At 35.0% G+C, this 23,715-nt stretch overlaps 1 protein-coding gene across 3 annotated transcripts in view; it reads left to right on the top strand.

Annotated features, from left to right (window-relative positions):
• Window positions 1-23,715, top strand: part of DMD (dystrophin) — a 1,230,427-nt gene that overhangs the window by 768,721 nt on the left and 437,991 nt on the right. For all 3 annotated transcript variants that reach the window (XM_009283051.2, XM_009283049.2, XM_009283050.2), the window contains 2 exons: window positions 9,030-9,177; window positions 11,139-11,288. In XM_009283051.2, the coding sequence (XP_009281326.1) occupies window positions 9,030-9,177; window positions 11,139-11,288 (298 nt within the window). The remainder of the gene's footprint in view (window positions 1-9,029; window positions 9,178-11,138; window positions 11,289-23,715) is intronic.

Genomic DNA, 23,715 nt, shown 5'->3' on the forward strand with positions numbered 1-23,715 from the left:
TACCATATATAATGCTATTAAGAAAAATATTTTTTAATTAATTTAATTTACTACTTAATATTAAATACTGAATATTAGTACGTTCACTTCCAGAAGTATAATGTGTATAAAATTCATATAAACAGAAGTGCAGTCAGAATAGTTGACCAAGGGGCCTTATGAATTTAGAAATACAAACAGACAGCTTCATATAAACAGAAGTGCAGTCAGAATAGTTGACCAAGGGGCCTTATGAATTTAGAAATACAAACAGAAAGCTGCCATGTTTTAATATGGAAAACACAAAGTAATGTGCCTGAGAACAGGAGTCACATAGAAGACCAAAAGTTACATATAAAATTCTGTACTTCTCTGCTATAGTTTGAGAATTTTCCATCAAGCAAGATGGGTTATGTTTCAGGGTTAATGAAATAAACCATTTGCTGACAGAGAAGCCGTTTAAAAGCTCTTTGGGAACTTAGGCTGGTTTAAAAGGATAGGTAGGGCAGTAGCATGTAACAGCATGCAGACCTGTGCTGGAGATGGATCGGCTTGGTTCCACAGGACCAGCTGGTGAAATGACATCTTATTCCTCAGTCACCTGCTTATCCAGCAAGATGTACTCCCAATTGCTTTCTCAAGAGCTGCTCGGTCCCTGTCTGAGTCAACTGGTGGCTCACACTCCTTATTCCAGTTTGCTTAGGCTCGGATTTGGAAGCCCATGCTCCCTTAATAACAATTTGTTGTTAATTTGTCATTGCCGCCGTGAATTTAAACACCTAGAAATTACATGTATCTGTTGTTCCAAATGTAATTACGGTGATAGAAATCAGCTTGTTCAAAAGGTGCAATCAGTCATCGAGTTAAAACTTTTTATTTGATTACCTGGTTCAGCTAATATAGAGAGTGCTTTATTTTAGTGGCTTGCATAATATGATGCTTGTCATGCAGGATGTTATTTATAATAGAAGTAATGTTCTAGCAGGCCAAGAACAAATTGTAAAGTAAATTATGAAGTGCACCTGCAGCTCCCATTAATTGCAATGGACCTTTTAATTACTATACTACATACTGTTCCTGACTAGGATAAGGAAGTAGATCTTTATGGAACATGGGTTTTTTTGTCTGAATTCTTAAATCCTTCTGTGCACGTATACAGATATATGTATGCGTGCACGCGCATGGACTCTCTCTCTCTCTCTCTCCATCTCTCAAAGAATTCCTGGAAAGTCTTAGCTTGAAAACATCCCACATTGCTCAGATAATAAAACTCAATCCTACTGATCAACATTTAAATTAGTCATCAAAGTAAAGGGTTTTTTTGCCTGAATTCTTAAATCCTTCTGTGCACATATACAGATATATGTATGCGTGCACGCGCATGGACTCTCTCTCTCTCTCTCTCCATCTCTCAAAGAATTCCTGGAAAGTCTTAGCTTGAAAACATCCCACATTGCTCAGATAATAAAACTCAATCCTACTGATCAACATTTAAATTAGTCATCAAAGTAAAAAATCTTTCCTTTATGACTGCGAAAAGTTTTAAATGTTTTAAGGGTTGCAGTTGATTTCAGAAGGGTGATAAAACTGACAGTGTACTTAAGATGAAAAAGGAATCTTGCCAATTGCTATCTCTGCTAGGAGACAAGAAATCTTTTTGATTTCTCATTCAAAATACTATACAGCTCAATAATTTTGCTCTCAGGTGCATTGAGTTGAACACTCTGCCTTTTCTGTGCCAGAATTAACATATTTAAAGTTGTATCTTTCTCAGGTTTATCTTTAGGGTACCATCACATAATGCCTCCACTGAGCTATGCGTTTTACAAATGAGTAGAAGTGATAGGAAACCAAAAAAGTAAAGCTGTTGCTGAGAGCTCAGGTTCTGGGGAACCTGCTCAGGTTGAGGAACAGAGGTTTTATTGTGCGGTTCACCACGTAGCAATGGATGACTGATTTGCAGACTTCCACGTAATCGGGGCAGAGGGGGACACTGCCTCAGAAAGATTTGAAGTTGTGCTTCTGCTTTTAAGATTACAGGGAGCTAGTTTTTCTTCATTTTTATAGTTACAGATCTCAGCGTAGATTAGCACCTGCCTCAGTTTCACAAAAATAAATGTTTTTATTAGGTAACCTATTTTGGCTTGAGAAGAGCATTTGACCTCTCAAGTACACATACATTTCTCAGTGAAGAACACTATAATAAATGTGGTGCTGTAAAGTTGGTCCTTCTCTGCATGTCCTATACAACCAAAATGGGTAAGTCTGTATGCATCAGGAAGGTCCAGATTTCTGGCTGCATAACAGTACCCTGTAAGAGATTCAGAGCTGTAGTACATAGGCATAAGAAATATTAGAGTCCAGCAGCATCAGGGCTTTTCATTGATATGGCTTGTATTTCCAGAAATCCTAGACAAACAACAGTTCCTGAAAACAGTCATGCAGGTTTTCATAAGAAAATTTAAGAAAAAAACAGGAAAGTATGGCTGTTAATAGGCTGCTTTTGCTATTTATGGTGTTCACTTTTTCTGTATTTGTTTGTATAAATGTCAGTATATGTGTGTATATATATGTATACCTGTATGTATGTTTGTCTATATATGCATGTGTGTGTATATATACATATATAAAGACATAAATAGTTTTGGAAGATTTTGTTGTTTTTACAGTAAATATCTTTTTTTTTTTTCCTCTAAAGAACAATTTGGCATCAGTGGCATGTGTTTGTTTAATCTCTAGGCAGTTACTGTGGAGTAGTTTGTTCATGAGCTTAAAAAAGAGCAGTAGTGGGCTCATATATCTAGTAAATATTAGAATATACGGTGTTAAGAACGAAGGGAAATAAATCTGTTTGCTGATTCAGAATTCCGTTCTAGATCTAAAGCAGTAACTTGATCTAGAACTTTTATTCAGAGCCTGTTCAGAGCAGCAGAAATTTGCCAAGCATTTCAGTTAATATATTAATTTATTTTTCAAAACAGTATTTTCATGCTCTAAGTGTAGTTATGAATATTGACTTTTGTGTATTGAAGATTACTTTCTCTTTGGTAAGATGGTGAGTCATTTTTAAAGTAGAAGTTGTTATTGGACATCCAGTAGAGCCTTTTATTCAGAGCCTGTTCAGAGCAGCAGAAATTTGCCAAGCATTTCAGTTAATATATTAATTTATTTTTCAAAACAGTATTTTCATGCTCTAAGTGTAGTTATGAATATTGACTTTTGTGTATTGAAGATTACTTTCTCTTTGGTAAGATGGTGAGTCATTTTTAAAGTAGAAGTTGTTATTGGACATCCAGTAGAGCAGTTGTGAAGTGTTTTTTACTGATGCCTATTTAACTATACAAAACATGTTGGGAGTCACTGTCATGTTCCTACTGCCTTTATTATCTACAGAAAAAATCAACTTTTTAATTAGGACCCATTTTGACAGAGGCCTCTGGTGCAATATTTTCCAGCTTTGAAGCACTTTTGAAACGTAAAAATTACATTACATAACAATGATTGCATCAGCTTTGCTTATGGCTTTACAGTATCAATGATTCTTGTTCTGCAATAGATGTCTTGACTAAAAAGTTTACGCTATTTAATAGCATTGAGTTCCTATTTCTAAAATAATCACAATTATTACCTTTCCTATAGATCACCCTGAATTTTAAGTCTATGATGAGGTGTGATTTTCATATTCTGGATCATGAAATCTTACATTCATTGGTCCTCTTCTTTGAATTCTTGGTATTTTAACTCAATTCACCAGACAATAAATCTAGCTGATGACTTAACTGATAAGAATCCCCATCTAGCAGGCTTTCATCTTCTTCCCTATTCAGAGCAAATCAATGTTATCTTTGTGAAAAATTGGCTGCCATTGGCCAAAAGGCTGTGGCCAAACATTAAAGTGGGTTAAATTCAGCTACTTAGTTGATCAAATAATTGTTCTTTCTAATAAATTGCAATTTAAAAAAAAAAAAATTAAATCAATACAATTAAATAAATGATCTTATCAATCAACATTTTATTATAGCTTTTTTTTTTTTTACAATAACCTCATGGATTTGATTTTGAAACAGGTATTTTCTTGTCTGCAGTTACAGCATGTGAAATGATAAAAAGGAGCAGCTGTTCTTGAAGACAACAGTATGTTTAAAAGTTGCAATGTTAGCTTCTGAAAGTACCTAGAAATATTGGCATGAATTTTTTGCCACAGGAAAATAGGACACAGTGTATGTTGGTTTCCAAAGACCACTCATGTCAGTGCAAGTCTTTTCTCTGGCAATATAAGACATGTAAATCTTTACTGCTTAATTTGTCTATTGCAAAAACCTAAACCTATTTAATTTATACGTGGGGAAAAATAAAAAAGCTTTTGTCTAAATAGCTTAAATCAGGGGGAGATACAGCCTGAAGAGAGGAGAAAAAGCACAGCATCTCTATGTCTTTCTCCAGCTGGAAAGAGCTGCTGACCCCACTGGTACTGATCCCCCAAGGCGGTGGCTGTCTGTCTGTCCATGCTGCATTAACTTCTGTCACAATGTGGTTGCAGCTCCTGAGGGACAATATATTCTGTTGTGAAATATCTTCCGTCCTGTGCGCATCCTTCAAAGTCTTAGATGTGTGGTGATAGTTGAAAGTAACAAGTGGTTTGATATTTGTCAGTTATAACTTTCTGAAATCTTTGTAAACCTCTTGGACGTTCCACGAGGCCAGTTTTATTTAGTCTCTTTATGCTTCTCTGTGATCTGATTCTGCATAAGGACCTCTCCTGAGCCTTGAAAATCTGTGCTCAAAGGCACATGTTTGGTTGTGAAAATTTTACTTCTGGATTTCTTTGGGCTGTGGAGTACTGTTTAATGCAGTTCCACTTGCAGTAGAATTGTGAAATATAGATTGCTGAGTTAGTTTTTTTGTGAAGTACAGTGTACATGAATGAGAATTCCCCCCACCCCTCCAAGTGTGTGAAAGGTAGTTAATGACAGTGTTAATGTGTCCCCTTGTGGGCAGCTGGCTTTCCAGTCAAGATTCAAAGCATGGTGGGAACAGGGGAAAAATGTCATCTCCCAAGCTCCATTTCTTGACTTGTGAATTAAGGTTCTTTTCCACAGCTGTGCCCATCTTTGCTTCTGACCCTTGACTGGTACAGTAGGTTTCTCCTTTCTTTTTCTATCAATACACGCTTCCCAATTAGCACTTAAGAGTGTCCTCCTCCTTGTCTCCACAGTGTCTCTCAGTTTCTCAAGAGACAACTAAACCCTGTATACCCATATTGCTGTAGCCTTAGAGCATGCAACTCCTCACTATCTGGTTCTTGAACACTAGCTAACAAAAAATTGTCCTGTGCGAGGGTAGATTGAAATTTATTGCTTACCTAAAATTCCAGCTGCAATCCATCTGAAATGCTTGAGATAATAGCAATCTATGGATATATTAGCTGAGAGAGAAAAAAAGCATCCTCCATTTAAACCTGTACTGGCTTTTACTAATCTCCTTTACACGAACTTTGTATATTTATTATGACTGAATGCATGATTTATTATTGGACTTCAGAATACTTAATAATACATTCTGCACTTGCTTTTCCCTATATATAATTTTTTTCAGCCATAATCACTGCAAATCTATTTCCTGAAAAAGTATTAAGAATATTTATAATTCACAACCAATATTTCAAGAACTTAGTGCTTTTTTCTTATCTAAATGCATTGAATTGTCTCAGGAAATAAAATATCTAGCACTTAATTGTAGTTGGAGAGCTTTAATTATCCCATTCATTATTATCACTACTACATGCTTAAATAAATTCTACAAAAAACATTAAACTTGAAGATAAACAAAGAAATAATGCTTCATATTTTAGAAATGAACAGAGAACATCTTTAAACTGTGCTGTAAAGAAAAAACCTTGAAAGTGTGAGCTTATTCAGTATTATTTGGATGCATCAATGCATAATACTGTTTTATAAGGTTTTTCTTGTCCAAGATATTCACTGCATATATTGTTGATGTTGCTACTTTCTTAGGTTTTTTAACTACAAAAGGAAGGATGGACGTAGGACAATAGTTGGAGACACTTTCAGAAAGTGTTTGGTTCTTGTAATTTGAATGGAAACACATCTCTTTTTCCAGAACATCTTTGTAGTGATGTCTTCTTGCCTGGCTTTTGCCATCCGGGAGAGACTGTGTCACATGCATGGCGGCTATCATATTTTTCAGGTCTTCTTAAGATGTGGCAAGTTTAGTGCAGCCAGACTGTGGAATGTAGCAGCTCAATAGTGAAGTCTGGTAAAGACTGTCACCTTTGGTACTTTACTCTGGTTTTTAATCTACTATTTCGGAGAGGGGTCTGTGGAGTCTATAGTTTAGTATAGCAATCCTCATCTTGCAAGGATGCCATGTTAAGGAAATGCAATAAACACCAATAAGATGGAAGGCAGGTAAAGCACTAGCTAACCTTTTGCTAGTTTGCAAGTTGTGTAAAATAATAGTTGAATTGTATGCTCCTGGTTTTATTTTATAATAGTCAGCATTCCAACAGCAAGACTCTTTCCCGCCTCAAAAATAATCTATAAAAATTTCTTGCTTGTACCATGAAGTCAGATGATTCTTTTGCTGTGAAATAAAATTTAATTCAGCTCATATGCTTATGCCCCTCCTCACTACTAGAATTTTCACTGCTGACCAAACCAGGGTTCTCCCATTTTACACTGTAACCAGGATGATGTTATTTAAAAGGAATTTTACAAATCTCAAAGTTTTTCTTCCTTTGTTTTCCCTCAAATAAAATGCTTTTACTTAAAACATTAAGGAAGCGGCTTTCTTTCCTTGTAAATAAATGTTTCAAATGCAGAACACTTGAAGTCACTTGAATACTTTTATTGTCTGGAAATTACAGTGAGGGGAAAAAAAAGTCATATAAGGTTTTAATGACGTAAAGTTAGGTTTCTTAATATAGGGTGAATTTTTTCATGGATTTGGATGTACAAACGTCTATAAGATAGATGTTGACTGTTGGAAATTTCTGAATTTCTGTTCTGCTTGAATAAAAGTTTTTAATCTATAGTTTCTAAGCTGTTTGTCAGACTCTGTGTGTGTGCATGGGCGCAGGCAAGTGTGTCAAGCAACAATTGTTTTCAGTAGTTTTTTGTTAGATGATGTGAAGCTGACACTTTTTATTGATTCTCTTTTGCCTGAAGCTTATTCACATAGCTTTTCTAAAGAGACATCTTTGCTTAAGTCAGCCATCAGAAAACAGTTTCCTAAAAAAAGTAAAAAAAATAATTTGTAAATAAATGATGGCATAGTTTAAAATAAGTGTCATTCCATTTGAATTCTCAGTGTTCTATGGGCAGTGACCATCATGGCAAGTATGGGAGACCAGAGAAAGTTAAAACCATTTTCATTCTGCTTTAATACATTTTTGCATTCAGAAATAATATATTCATAATATTGACCTTGATTCTCCACTATAATGTTAAGTTATAGTCTTAAACCACTAACACAACCTCTTATTGTGTGTAATAAATGACTTAACCTTTCAAACTCAGGTGGCTCTTGGAAATAAAAATAATAATTAAAAAAAAAAAAAGCTGTTTTTACATCTTTTACTTTGATCTCAAGTAATCTTAATAAAATAACAGTAACAAAAACCCCCTATTATTATTTAATAGGTTATTAATTATTGTTTAATTTTATTAATAATTATTTCATCTTTCCAGACAGGTAAGACTCAGTGTAACCTCAGTTTTGTGAATTAGTTTGGAGGATAAATTACAAGTGATTTATAGAAAACATAGTTTTTCTCCTTCAGAAGAGATTTCCCCATTCAGAAGAGATCTGCCCATAATGTTAACCCCAAAGGGCTCACATTCTGCCAATGCTCTTCCCTGCTGCCCTTGCAATTTTTCTCTTGTATTTCTTGATAACTTTGGAAGCTTAGGCACAAACGTTCAGATCGCCATATATTTATACAGTCATGGTGAAAGTAGTCTTATCTGACTTATCAGACACCTGCAATGTTCGGTCTCTTCTCCCAAGTAACTAGCGATAGGACGAGAGGAGATGGCCTCAAGTTGCGCCAGGGGCGGTTTAGATTGGATGTGAGGAAAAATTTCTTTACTGAAAGAGTGGTTAAACATTGGAACAGGCTGCCCAGGGAAGTGGTTGAGTCACCATCCCTGGAAATATTTAAAAGACGTGTAGATGAGGCGCTTAGGGACATGGTTTAGTGGGCATGGTGGTGTTGGTTTGACGGTTGGACTCGATGATCTTAGAGGTCTTTTCCAACCTTAATGATTCTATGATTCTATGATTCATGTCTTAGTTGGTCATCTGGATTTCCTTTAATTAATAAAAGAAAAAAGTTGTATGGCGGAATTCATCTCTTCCTATTGTAATCATCTAAGATGAATCCATGTATCACACCGTAGAAATGCCAAGTGGCATTCAATGAAGACAATCTGGGTGAGAAATTCAACTGCTGAGTTGTAGATGTAGACAAAGTAGACATCTAAAGTTAGGTGAGATAAATGCTATCCTATTGCCTCTGAAGGACTACAAACCTTACCTACTTTTTGTGGATCTCGACTGGAATGCTTTACACAAAGTATGTGGCACAGTCACCAAAATATCTGTTTGTAAAATATGTACAAATGGGTTTAAGTGTCACTTATTACAGATTTAGTTTGGTAAAATTTGGTGCTAGAATTCTTAGTTTCTGACTCTGGGCTTCCTTGCTGTTAGTTCACACAAAAATCTGGTCTGAATTATGAACAGTTCTAGTTCTGGCGTGCTTGTTTGCTCCCTGCTATATGTAATCCGGAAGCTGAATTTAGTGACGTTGCAAATTATGACTTTAGTTTTTCTTTTAAAATGCATTAATTCCATTTTAAAAGGGTGCTGGTCTGATAATTTTGATATGCAAAAATTTATGGCACAGTTTTAAAATAATTAATATAAATGATAAGAATTTGTTTTCCCTAGTCTGTCTTTTAGCATGGATGAGCACTTCAACATAAAAATAAATGTATAGAAACTTTAATTTCACTTTTTTATTACAGGCTAGAGGAAGAAAAGAATATTTTATCAGCATTTCAAGAGGACTTGAACAAGTTGGTTTTATGGTTAGAGGAAGCAGACAGCATTATTGGTATTCCCCTTGAACCAGGGAATGAAGACCAGTTAAGAGACTGCCTTAGCAAAGTAAAGGTATATTGAGCTTTATTGTCAATGTTTTCTTAATTAATCAATTCTACATTGAAGAAAATTAAATGCTATTTTCAGAGAAGGGTTCTGCCATCAAACATAGCATTCATATAACTTTTTTAGGTAAATCAAAGCAGTGGAATTTCTAAACCCAGGTACAAATATATACTGATCATACTAAAATCGGAAAAGTAATGGAAAATGTATTGAAAGGAAAATACCTATCCTGTCACTAGGTAATTAATCATTATCTTTTTCATCCTCATTTCTTAATTAAGAACTTGACTGTTTTATCTGTAAAACATTTCTCTATAGGTGTCTTGTTAATCTTTTATAACTTCTTACTTATGAAACAGTATTCAGTATTTCACAAGAGTTGCATGCGTAATTATAAATGTCAACTGGTTAAAGTATCACTGCAACATTTTCTAGACTAAACATCTAACTTTTTAAAAATGCTTTTAAAAAAGCCCAATAGAATATTGAATGTATGTTTTTAAAGCCTGGAATATTTTCATGAAGGTGTTAGAGCTTTTAGACTATGATACTGCTAATAAATATATCCAATAGAAGGTGCTCCGTTTAGTTTCTGAAATGTGTCCAATAGAATGACTATGTTTAGTAACCTGCACAATAATAAATTAGTAGTTGGAAAATGCATATTACTTATAGAATACCTGCCTACAGGTTTCCTGTTCTTTCTTGAGGATAAGGACTGGTTATCCTTTATGCCAATCCAAGTTGAACAAATTCAGCAAGTGATGGAATAGAGCACTAAAGAATCTGAAGGGAAATCATCAGAGTTTCTTCTATCCTTCTTTCAACAAAATGTGAAAAAAAATCTGAAGATTCTTTAGTAAAAATCTATCTTCAAGTTTCTTTTTAAATAAACAAAAATAGGACAAATAGTACTGCATAGCATTTTAGGAAATGAAGACTTAACCATGTGCTAAGTTTCTCCCGCTGACTTTAGCATAAGATGTCAACGAGCTGGACAGAGAATTTGTGAGGCTTTGCCTCCATTTTCGAGGATATCAGAATGAAGGCAACAATATGTTTATAAGAGGTGTTAGATGCATCTTATAATTTGCAGACATGATTACAGGTTTAAAATCTAAATTGATTGTTTAGAACCATGAAGGCTCCCACTCCTCATTTATACACAAATATTTCCCAATTGTAGCATTCCCAAGGGACACATAATCCAAAATTAAAGGCATTAGCATCTCTTATTTGTATCTCATTTTTACAGTCCACCTTGTTCTTTTGGAACTACACAAGAGAATACATCCTAATGCAGCCAATAATAACACATTGGCTTGCACTGTGGCTCATTTCCTACCTACCTGATTATGTAAATTAAAGAAAAAAAAAAAGAACTTGAAGAATTTTGTCTTTTAATTACATTATCCTTACTTTATATATCAAGTTACTTTGACAATATTAGTTTGCAGTAACTGCATACATGATGGAGAAGTGGTACATTTAGATGATGCCTTGCATTCTTTGGCTTTACTTGTTTTTTTTTTTAATGAACATACATGAATATTCTTAATTATGAGGTTAGACTGGAGGGCTTTTCACCACGTACCATCTCGGTGATTGTGTTCACAGCATGGAACATGTAAAAACCCTTCTGCAAAGTGCTTGCTCTTTACCATATTAAAATATTATTAAAATTCATATACATGAGCTATTGAGTGTCCAGAAGTGGAATTTATCATGTAACAGTGATTAATATCCTGAGAAACTCTGTATTTTGGCTTTTAAGACTCTCTTTAGGCTTGATCCACTAATACAGTCTCTTTTGGGGGGTTTTAGCCTTCTACATTCAGAAAGCAATGGTTATTTCGTCTTGAATTGAGTTTATTCCTTCAGCTGATACACAAATCGATAAGGGTGAAGATAAGATTGCTGAAAATTCTACCACAGTTCATCTTAACCGCTGTATTTGTCTGTTCCAGTTAAGAGCTGAAAAGCTGCCGCCACACAAGGGAATACTGAAACGATTAAATGAAACCGGAGGAATAGCACTTGGAAGTGCATCACTGAACCCAGACAAAAAACATAAGCTTGAGAGTACACTGAAGGAGGCTAACCATCACTTGTTAAAGGTTAGACATATTAGTGATATAACTGTGGTATAAAATTTTAATCTGCAGCACATATTTGCATTATATATTTTCTGATATGTATTATTTTTCTCTCTATGAAGAGACATTTGTATGCATAATGAACCTGAGGAAGAAAAATGTGTACAATACACTGCTGTGAGAAACAATGACAGCAAACCAAGACCATTAGTGCCTGAAGTGATGATGTTGCATCCAAATATACTCCCTAAATTACAGGTCTGCTGCTTAAGGGTTGAATGCAGAGCATCATTTTTGTAGCCTGGTGGTTTTGAGGGTACAGCAAATATTCCAGCTTTTGTGACTCAGGTGTGTGAGAGGCAGTAGCAAATGGCTGATTGCCTTTATGGAAACACTTCCCAATTCTCTCCTCTCCCCAATCCCTAGGTGGAAGCTGCAACCACTGTTTCACGTTTCACCATGCTTCTTCCAACCTTGAGCTTTGAGTTCTGGTTTCTGTGTAGCAAAGTACCACTCATCTTACTTTCTGGGATCTCCATATTCATGGAGAGAAGTAAGGGAGGATTTTGTTGTATTTTATTGTTGAAGTAGCATATTATTGTGTTGGAAACTGGTGACAATGAATAGCAAATGTGGTAGAGAGAGGTAGATAAAATTTGAGTGCTCTCCATACCTCATGTAGCAGAAATGGTAGAAAGCGTTGTCCAGAGGACCACCACCCAAGATATGAATTAGTCTGGTCAGAAAAGGTCAGTGTAGAATCAGCTGAAGGTTTTCCCTTGAGACTAATATCAAAATCGGAATCTGGGAAGCTAACCTGTGGTATCTATTTGTTAAAGTTACCAGAATGCTGGGGAAAAAAGAAAGACTGATTCGTTGTGTTTAGCTCTGGGAAAAAAGCGGTGGGAAAATCTTCTTCTTAGTACCTTACTGAAAAGACAAGCTAGAGTTTCTGGTCAAGAATATTACATCCTGGGGGTTTTTTTTGTTACTGTTTCTGTGAACACAGTTGAATTTCAAGCACAAACCTGGGAAATAAACAGGAACTTATTTGATGTGGGAGTCTCATTAGTTTCTTCCTGACAGAAACAGTCTGGCAAGGCTCGGAATATTGGCTAATGGCTCAAGCAAAAGTGGATAATAAATATTGATCACAGTCACAAACTCCAAGTTGGACACATAAATCATTATTTGGGTGCTTGGATAGAAGCATCTCTTTCTCTACAAATGGGTTTCTGAAATCAATGTATATAGAAGAATTCAGAACACTTCAAGATCAAAATAGTGTTATTTACGAGCTGCAGTAAGCATATACATAGCTGAATTTAGGCACCACAATTTGAATATCTGAGCTGTAGTATTAAAAGGACAACATTAGTTTTCAGGAAAAAAAAAATTACTTTTAGTAAAATTACAGAAATACATTTTAACAAAATCTGTAATTTGTCCCTGAATGTAAGCTTTTACTGATTAGTCATATACCTAAAAATTTTGCATTTTTTTCTGCTTGCTGATGCAGAAGTGTTCCAGGTTACTTGTCACAGTCAGAGCAACTATGAATGCTGTTGAAAGTAGTTAGGTCTGGATGAAATATGGGGGACAAAGCTACTGTTTAGTGAATCATTCTCTTTACAAGTTTGTGTCTCCTATATCTAAGTAATGTTTCTGGAAAGACATTAGGCTTGGAATTTACCACTTGAAAACTGCCATTTACTCCTAAAAGACTAAAACCAGAAAATTAAACTTCCATTTGAGATCATTACTTAACCACATTATTTTGATTTCAGTTATCTACCTATGGAGATGTATCAAACTGACAAGTTCTCACTGTCCCTTGCTAGCTGAATCTAAAGAATCTGAAAAATGCAGTATATTTTTTTTCAATGAACAGAAACTGTTTGAAAATTACAAGACTCAAATCCATACATGTTCTCTGAAGGTGTTCCCTTTCTTCTTCCCATACGATCTTGAGAGATGAGGGGGAGGGGGGGGTTAGAAGCTCATTTTGGGTTTCTGTCATTGGATTTTTCCAATGAAGCTGAAGGGAAAAATGTTTTTTTTTCTTTTACATATTTTTTTTCTTTTTCTTACAGTTTGTGGAAGAAGCCTCAACTAATTTTTTCACTTCCTTTTCTGAAACTCTAGGGTCTGTAATAAAATTAAAAATCATGGAAAGAAAGTCTGCAAGCCTGACAGAGGGACATAAGTTGTCTTCCTTCAGTTATAGATTTGTAGGCACTGAAAAAACCCCCACAGATTTTACTGTGAGCCAGATTTTACTGTGAGCCAAGAGCTCACACCTCTTTTATATCAGGCGAACTTCTGTAGGTCACCTGAGGATGGTTTTGTAGTCAGTTGTTTTGATGAGGATATATTTTTTGTGTTCCTCAAGGCACAGTGGACAAACATCATCACACAGAGATTTCTCTAGGGCTTTTCTGTCTCTCCATCCCCTTCTAAGAGTTTCTCTTATACTTTAATCCTTTGTTTCTAGCTGTTTGTTTTGTTTTCTGGCACGTCTGCTAGAAATGAACATGTAACAATCTAGCATTTCTGATTATCTCATGTTGCAGGATGATATTATTTTCAAAATATGAATCATACACGACAGTTACATAAAAAATGTAAGGTAGACCCTTATCTGGCATACATTGGAGTAGTTCTGTTTAGTTCAGAGAAGCTGTGACAATTTACACCAGCTGAGAATGTAGCCAAATATCTCATAAGGTTATGACAAATTTTTGTTTTGCCTTGATCTGCCAAGCAGGGGAATGGGGGACAACACCTGCGAGTCTTAACATTCAAGGTGACGTATTTGAAATAAGTCATGTTCAAACCTTCTTTACAGTCACAGAAACTGTTGCCCTACAGCAATGCAAATAAGCTGAGAAAAGAAATTGAGTATGAAAGGACGCGGTCACATAAAAGAAGCTTTTTTGCTTTTGCTTCAGTATTGTCTTTGCTTTTAGGTGTTTATATCACGTGCTGATGACCTTGAAAATAGTTTTTCTTCCTTTGGATAGTAATAATTTTAAAATGACATTTCTTTAGTCGACTTTATTGAATAGTGATTCTAATAGGCTGCTACCTCAGACATCGTTTAAGCAGAGAATGAAGATTAAAGTCCACATTTGAAATCCCGACTTTTAAATTCTGGCCTGGTTTTACTTATTGTACCCTCTCCAAAGCCAGTATTTCTTGTAAAAATGAAAATAACACTATCTTTGTGAAGTATTAATAGTATGAAAAATGAAGCATTTTATAACCATTTTTCTGCCTTCACATCAAGAATTTTTTGTTTATTTTCAAAGCTCAAAGTATCTTCTGCTGTGATAGCCAAGTAAGCTAACCACCTAGTGCTTCAAAGCATACAAAAGGGGTACTAGGCACTGGAGTTTGTGATGAATTCAGTTCTTGTCATATGCCACCTGCCAGGGCATTTAACAGATCTGTAATGGGTTTCTTACCTTTTACTGAGCAGTAAATGGATTGATAGATTAGGATTGAGACCAGTGAACCATGGAATCAGAGGTTTGCTGGAAGGAGTTTATTACTCTTTAATATTATTCTTGGTCTGGTGTCAGCCAAGAGGGATGAGCTAGATTATCTGAAAGTAAGCTGGATGCCAAAATCAGCATTCTCCTCATTTATCCACCTTAGTCTTCACAACGTCTACTGTATGTATTATGAAGGTTTTTATAAGTGCCTGATGGAGACATTTTGTTTTGCTGCCTTTTATTTTGTCTGCTAGTATTAGAGCTAATTAATAGACAATGAAGAGGCTATTTCACTGTTTACTGCCACAGCAAATCAATTTGTTGTGCTATGTGTACAAAAAAAAATTGAAGTGGAGTGACACGGCTATAATTTGTGAACATTTTCTGTACCACCAGGAAAAGTATAAGTCGTCTTAGCTTGGTTGATCAAGTGTAGAGAAAAACAGATGGGCCCAGAAAGTGCAGAAAGACAAAGTCATAACAAGGTTATAGTTCATGTATTGTAACTTGCCTTGAGTAGTAATTATTCATAGATTACCTGTGATGGCATCAAATTTCCAGCATGTCAATGCAACTTAGTTTGAGTTCACAGATGAATGTATTACAATTGCTACTATTGTTATTTGTGGCATGGAGGGGAAAAGATCTTGGAAAATGAATGCTACAGTTTGATTTCTGTGCTTTCAATTTGAAATTAGAATCGTATACCCAGCATTTTGGGGATCAAAAGGTTGACCTTTTCCTGAATTTGCTTTCAATTAATAAGTGACCTGAGTCCCTTAAATGTAGTAAAGTGTTATGCTATGTTAAATTACTTATGACAGTTTGTCATAGATTGCTAATTAAGTGTAGTCCACATTCATGTTATCAGCCGTACTGACAAATGGCGTCGCATATAGCAAAGAGAAGTTTGATCTATATGTTTGAAGTATATGTTGTTTGGATGAACATGAGAATGTCACAAGCTCTAAGAAACAAGTATATATAGGTTGCATTCCTTTTTATTTGAGTGTTGCTAGCAACTACCACTAATTAAGATTTAAAAAGGCAAAAATTTACTAGCAGCGTAAAGATAAATTGCTGTTTCTCAGCCATGCTAAGCATACAGGAATGAAGATGTCATAACACAACACAGAAGTAAAACAATGCTGATGACCCTTCTTTTAAAAATTTATTTTAGGCCAAGTTATATTAAAATTTATATGCCTTTAGCTTTCCAGTGCTGTTGAGTCGTGTTGAAACTAATTCTTTTTCTGGAGATTTTGTTAGTCTAAAGCTTAATTTGAAGGTCAGCTGTTTGGTGTTGACCATTATATTCAGTCTAACTAGAAAATAATGTGGATATGTAGATTACAAGCAAGGATGTACTGAAATATTCCTACTGGTAATAGGATAATATATTATATATCTATGATACATCCATATTTCTATACTTTCTAGTGGGTCTTTTTTGTCACTAGTTGTAACTTATTCTCAACAATTGCCCACCTTAGTAATGTTTCTGTCTGGGAGAACATAAACTTTATTTGCCACTGAATCTTTGACTTTCTGAGAGGACAAATGAAAAGATCTTTAGGTTCCAAGTCAGTAATGTTGTCCACATTATGGTAGAAGAGCTTCTGCTCCTAAGCACAGGATGACGTAAGATTTTAGAAGTCTACCTCTTCTGTGCATGGAGATCTTGAAGGTTTTGATGTGTCCCTTTTCCAGCTTGTTATTCAAACAGGAAAAACACTCAAGTCCTTACACCAATAAAGAAGTTGAATATTCACAGGGAGTGAATAGGGGAGAATTAAGGCAGCCATCCTGAAGGGGACTAAATATTTTTCTTGCTGGTCTGTAGAAACCCTCCCTTTTTCTGAAGCTGAAGATGTAGGAAATACCTGTGTATGCAAAAGCACAATTTGTTTCATTTGTGGTGTGGAACATTAAATAGAAAAACTGGTTTGTTATTTACTTGATCAACTAAAATCTGGATTCTGTCATGTTGGAACGAAGTTGGTTAGCTATTCTTTTCCAGGAATAAAATCGGGTGAGGGAAGTAATATGATATGTAGTTTAATTTAGCCACTTCCTATAAGTTGTATCATATTATTCATAATTCTGTTTCCATTTTAAAATTTTCATCTTTGTTCTTAAAGACTATGATAAGTCTAAACAACTTTATATATAAACAGTCTTGTAGCCTAAACCTGGTATGTGTTATACATATATATACATATATCTTTTAAATACAACCAGAAATCTTCAATTGGATTGCATTTTGTGTCATTTAAGAAAATTGCCGTGTACTGTTGTTTTCAAAAGAAACATATAGAGCAAGGATGACAAAACCTTGCGTTCAGTAAGTAGGAACTATAAGTACATTCACTTATAGCACACTTTTTGCAGATTGTGAAAAGAGAAACTGACTGTGCATTTCAACTAAGAATTCCTTAAATAATTAGAAGTAGCTTTTTTTATTTGGGTTTGTTGGGTTTTTTTTCCAAGACCATAAGAATTGCTCCTATGGTCTTATGGAATATTGATAATACCGTGGGTTTTTTTTCTTTTCGTCTTTTCTTAAAATAAAGTTGTCTTACAGGTTGTGAAAATAAGGTAAACAAGAAAGTATGGACTAAAGCATTTGTGGCCTAATATGAATGTCTGAGTTATTGTTACCTTCTAAGCAAGTAAAATAACCCCTTTGGGTTTTTTCCTATTTTTTTTTTGGCTACACATACTGAAGGTTTTCTGGCTGTATTGGTTTAAAGCCATTGAGATACTTAGATATTTTGAAAACAATGGATTGCATGTGTTAGAAGACAGAGCGCAATGGGAATTGGGCCCTACAGCCTACTCAGTGATCAGAGGCAATTTTTAGTCATTTTAGCAGCGTCAGACATTAGTTTTTGTTCCACTTTACATGCTATACTGTAAGTCATCCTGATGATTTTCATCAGAAAGAACTGGAGACTGTTGTAAAACATAAGGAGACATCTATTTTTTTTTTAATTTTTTTTGTTAGTTAATGTAATTTGAAAGGTGGATTATAATAGCTCCGTGAATGTCTACAATCAAGGCTACGTATAGGTTTTCACAGTAGATGGAAGAAAATGAATTGGTTTAACTTACACTGAAAGATTTGTTTATTTCCTGTGTATAAAATAAGAGATGCTAACAGATCAGGCTTAGACTAACAGATCACTTCTAATCTGATTTAAGATTCAGTCTTCTGCAATGCTCTTTAAATCTGGAAAATTAGTGCTAAGAGACTTTAAGATCTTGTGCCATGTTTGAAAAGAACCTGAATATCTACACAGACCTGTGCTGGTTTTGGTTTTGACCCCCAACCAAAATATAAATGAGATTCAAATGAGGTGAATATTGCTATGGTATGATACTCACTGATTTTTTTTTTTTTTTAACTGTTGCTTTAGAAGAACTGCATTTTACAACCTTAAAAAAAATATCCAGACATTTGATATAATTGCTGGTTTTTTCAGTTTAAAGTCTACTTTCTAAAAGTGCATATTCTTTGGGATTTATAAGGACCAAAATTAAAATCAGATTAATGCAGTTCTTAGGAGCAGAAGGAATTGAAAAATATGTAATTTATGCTGTATCTGGAATATCACCAAGGGAAAACCATAGCTGATCAGTTGGCTTTAATCTTAAAGAAAAAATAATTTTACATAGCATATCTATTTTTTTGTAATGGTGGACAAAAATGTTTCAACTCCTTTAGCTCACTTTTGTCATTCAAAGTATATAGTGAAAGAAACGCAGTCACTGCATCTACTAAAACTTTGAAGCAAAGGTAATTTACAAAATAACTTTTCTGAAATAGAAGTGAAGAGCATCACATTGAAAGAAACCCTAAATAGATCCCAACCTCACCTGCTTTCCTTTCCGGGACTTAGTACATGACCCAGTTCATAGATGATCAAACAAACAAACAAACCCATCAAAAAAACCCCAAACAACAAACAGTGGATGAGAAAGAATATTCACTTTTATTAAAAATAAATACTTTAACATTTTCATAACTTTAACATATTCATAATGAACCAAATAACAGTGCAAATTCTTCTCTATATAAGCACCAGTCATAACAGAATGCAGTTTTTGTTCCAGAAAACTAGGATATTAGATATGAATCCTCTGGGGAGACTTATTATTATAGAAAATTTTAATGTAAAAGCCAGATTAAATAGGAAGCCAGGTAGTGAAAACTTCCAAGCAGAAAATGTCTTAAAATATAATTTTCTTTGGTGTTGGTCCAAATGATATAGATAATAATAGGCTTCTTACAATGTTATGGGTTCCTTCATGTGTAGAATATGATGATAGCCAATAGTACTTTATTTTAGACTGAAGCAGGTTAGGAAGAGCATGTTTGATCTCATTTGCAAAATGCAGATGAATGACTGTAAGAATCTGTTTCTAGACCAATTTTGTGTGGATTTCTGGAGTCTTCTATACAAGTCGGTTTGCAGAATATTGAGGTCAAACAGATGAGCTATAGCCATACTACATCCAAAAGATATAAAATTTAAAGAAGGGAGTACCCTCTTTATTTCATTTTGCATGAGAACATACCAGTGGATGATTTGGGACAAACAAAAGGTCCATACACCCTCTGACCATGTCCATTTAGCCATCTGATAATGCCTAAAATCAGATGCCTAGAGAAGATCATATTCATGAAGAAAAGGTAGTAAGCTAAAAGCATACATGATCTCACGGTATCTGGACAAATTAATAGAAAAAAAATTTAAATTACTACAAAATATAAAAATTGTGCCAGAAATCATTTATGTCCATGTAAATTTAAGCACGCAGCATCCTGTGTCAAGGAGTTGAGTGGGGAAATTCTGCCGTATTGAAGTACAGTTTCAAGCACTGAAGACTGAAGGGTCATTCACTTAATAAGGGCATAAGAAATTCCCAGGCTTTAGTGAAAGTTAAAGTGTAGTCCTGCAATATAAAGGGGTAGAAAGGAAATGCAGAGAGTTTTAAAGTCCTTCAAAGGAGAGAATTTTGATAAAGACACAACTTAAAGTTTTACTTGTAAGAATAAAGAAAAAAACCCCACAATCTGGCTGAATAAAATTATATTTTAACCACAGAGAAGATGCTGGTCATCCCTATTGTGTAGGTAATGTAGCCTACCAGACCAGTTCACCTGGCCCGTGTTCAAACCAGTGAGTCTCATGGACAATAAAGTGAATTGGGAAGGCTTGTCATTGTTTAGTTCCACTTTCTTCTTTGAGTAGCAGAAACAAAGAGCTGACTGAGGAAAGAGTTGTGCTTATGGAATGATTCCATCTGTAAAAATGGATGCAAATTGATTTAACTTTAGTTATACTTGGTAAGCATCCTTCTTTAGTTGCATACTATAGCTTTTTTTGTGTTTCTCCTATGGAGAGTGGCATGTTTGTGCAGCAGTGTACCAGAGGGTCCTGGTTCCCTCATTCCAGGGGCCTGACAAGAGCACACCACAGCTTCAGTCTGGCCCCAAGCCTAGGCTTCCTTCCAATGGAAGTGAAGGGGACAGCTTGTCTTATCGCAGTGTGGGGCCAGGATGTGGTCAGGGCATGCACTCACCTCTGAGCGCTCAGAACCACCTCTGCGTCCAGCAGGTTGGATGCAGCCTGAAACATTTTCTGGAGAAGCCTTTTCCCCTGAAGCCCAAAAAGCCATCCTTTCAACTTTAGCAGCCAAGTTTGCATAATATGAAGATAAGCAGCCCCCTTCTCTGCTTCCCCACAGGCATGTGCTTTGCACAGATTATTGCATTGGTCTATTTTTAATTTATTAACATATAAACTCCAATATATGTTTTCCTCATTTATGAGCACAAAAGTAAAAATTAAGCAAAAAGTTATGTGTACCCCTAATAAAGCACTGTGAATAAATAGATGCAGTAGCACAGCATCAGGAAAAGGAAGTTTTTAGTGCTGTAAATCCCTGATAGATGGTATATTTGGGTATGATACTTTACAGAGACCATTTTGATCTTGTCACTTCCCACGGACTGGAAATGCCAGAGAAGTTGCTTAATTTTCCAGCTGCCCTATTTTCTTTTGTACAACTCCCCACCCAATAGGAATATTGTAAAATTAAATTACTTGGTGATACTAAAACATTCTGAAGGTTTAAAGCATTGTAAAAGTGGTTAGTAATGCTGTTTTACATTATTTCAGGAGTCCTGCAGAGAAATACATGATTGCTCTCTTTTTATTAATGACACCACCGATTTTCTTTGTCTTGTTAAGTATTAATAAATACTCTCCTACTACAGTATATTGTTTACTCTCATTTGAAAGGATTAGTCATTCTGAAGTCCCTTCAAGGAAAAGATTAAGATATTCAAAATGTTTTTGCAACAATCAGGCAATAAGTACACAATATCAAGGGCTCTTGTGGCATACTAGTGAATATTTGCTCTTCTTTTCCTTTGAGACAAGTTTTTGAGTATATTTAGAACAGTTAGGATTCTTTCTTCTTTATACATGTTAGATTTTAGCTTTATTTGTTTTATGTTAGTTTTGGTTTTCCAGGTGTGTTTGAGGCTTAACAATAAATGACAGCAAACATTATAATTATTTAATGAAAGTTAAATATAGATAAGTTGGAAATTCATCACAGTATTATTTGTGGATTTCAGGCCATGTTACTCATCAACATGGAAAAACTTACAGGAAAGGAACTGCTTACAAGAAAATTGTACAGATTTCCTAATGACTTTCTTGCAGCATATATCAAAATAATATATCTTGGCTGTCTGTTGACTGTCTTTCCTCCCCCTCCTTTTTTTCCTCATAGTCACCCCAACAGCAACCTCTGTGACCCCAGTCATTCCTTACTTACTCTGTTAGTTCTTACTGTGACTTTCTCAGAAGGTAAGAGGACAATTTGTATGACTGCTCTGTCTTTGTAATCTCCCCCACTTCACATGAAAGAGGGGCAACAGATTCTGGAAGGGTTTTGCAAAAAGAGGAGAAACACAAGAGACTTGCAACATTTGACAAGACTAAATTTGTATTTGGTGGGATGAAGTGGAAAGGAATTGTTCTCTTATCTTTTGAAGTTTCCACAATGTGTGTTACTAATAAAATTTTTCTGTATAATGCTCTACGTGCTACAGCATTTATCTTAAATCTCAATGCACTTGAATAGCAGCTCTCCATCTAAAACAATAGTGAGGAACACAGGGTTTCATTTTCTTAAAAGTAAACCCACAAAGCATCTATGAATATCAGTTGGGATGTTTATGGTGGTGTGATATTTCTAATTAGGGGTAGTAAAAGCTAACCACCTTGTACAAATCTTATGCTTCTAGATAAGAAAATCTGTAACAGTCCTATTTACCATACTCTTTTTTTCCTCTGATACAAACTCTGCATGGATATCTATTTCTGCTTTCATAACAGCATCTTACTACAGATGTCTAAATTATCTTGGATAATCAACATTAAACAGATTTCTACTTTTGAAAAATAAATCATTTGATTATTTCATAGAAGACTCTCCTGAATGTTATTACTGTACATATGAAATTTAAATAGCCGTTTCTAAATTTGTCTTTCAAATCAGAAATCCTAATACATTTTATTCATTTTATCAAAAGGGAAAAACTGGCTTAGCTTCCTCAGAAGAGATAACTGCTATAGAGTTACGAATAAAAATCATGCTAGTAGTCATGAGAATTCCTGATGCTGCATAATTTTTAATTTTTTTTTAAAGGCTACTAAAAGTTAAAGGAGTTAATGAACAGTTTTATTTCTATCCATACGTTGACATTAGTCATGGGTGTGTAGAGAGTGAGATAAATGTATGCGTTTTCCCACTTCATAAAGTTCTTTCTTTTCTCTGATTGTTTTGTAGCATTGAAGTTACACGGCACTTAAATTGGAGGTTGGATGTGATATTGGAAAATTAATTTTCCACGATGATGTCAAATGAATTGGAATTTCTTTTCAGGCAATTGCATGTTGGGATTTAGCCCTGAAAGGTCCAACATGCTATTGCTCTTAGTTGTGTTCTTCCATTGCAACACTTTCTAAACAAAAACTATCAAGTATGTCAAACAATTTAGGTGACTGGCTCTTTGAAAAGTTTTGGTTACAGGGAACATCTTAAATATTTTGGTTAAAATAAGCTCATGACTACTGGACCTGAAAACCTGACTAGAATGCTAGATATCTCTCTCTCCCTCCCAAGAAGTTAGTGTAACTGTTGTTACATCACTCATCACTGCTGTAGAGTCTAACTCGATTTTCCTTCGTTAATTACCACCTCAGAACACTGGAAAATTGTATGGTGGTTGTTTTTGTAAGTATGCATGAATGGGATCTGTAATGGATTCTCAAACTTTTTTTTGCTTTTGACCTCAGTGGAGATTGAGGTCAGGTCACTTAGGTCAGTGCTGATTCACCTCACTCCTTAAAACCCATCAGTATGATGATAGATGCTATCCCCATTTGACAAGTGTGTCCTATTGAGCCAGGAGACTGTTGAAGCTGAGCAGATCATCTCACCTATTTCCCTCAGGACCCCTTAGCATTTGCTTTAGCCTATAATCTTTTTCTGGCATTCTTTTTGAATCAATCTGTCTATTCATAATGTAAGTGGCAAGACTCTCCTATGGCCACTCCCAACTAATATCTACAGTAAAGGTAATGTAGTTAATTTATAGCAGATTCAAAGGTATTTTGTACCTGCTTAAAAAGTGAGGATGAACTAGATTGAATTGATGACATCACAAATCATTTACTAATAATCCACAGGATACGTAGGAAGAAGACATTTCTATTTATTTTTATATTAATCATAAATACTTCAGATGTGTGTTCATAAGGCCACATTGCTGCTCTGTTCACTACACATTAAACTTTAAGCAAAGAATTCAGAATATTTATGAAATACAACCATGCAGGGGTAAAAAGTCTGTACTAGCCAATGAG

This window comes from Aptenodytes forsteri, unplaced genomic scaffold (assembly GCF_000699145.1).
Source record: "Aptenodytes forsteri isolate BGI_AS27 unplaced genomic scaffold, ASM69914v1 Scaffold2, whole genome shotgun sequence".
In the NCBI taxonomy this organism is placed as follows: domain Eukaryota; kingdom Metazoa; phylum Chordata; class Aves; order Sphenisciformes; family Spheniscidae; genus Aptenodytes; species Aptenodytes forsteri.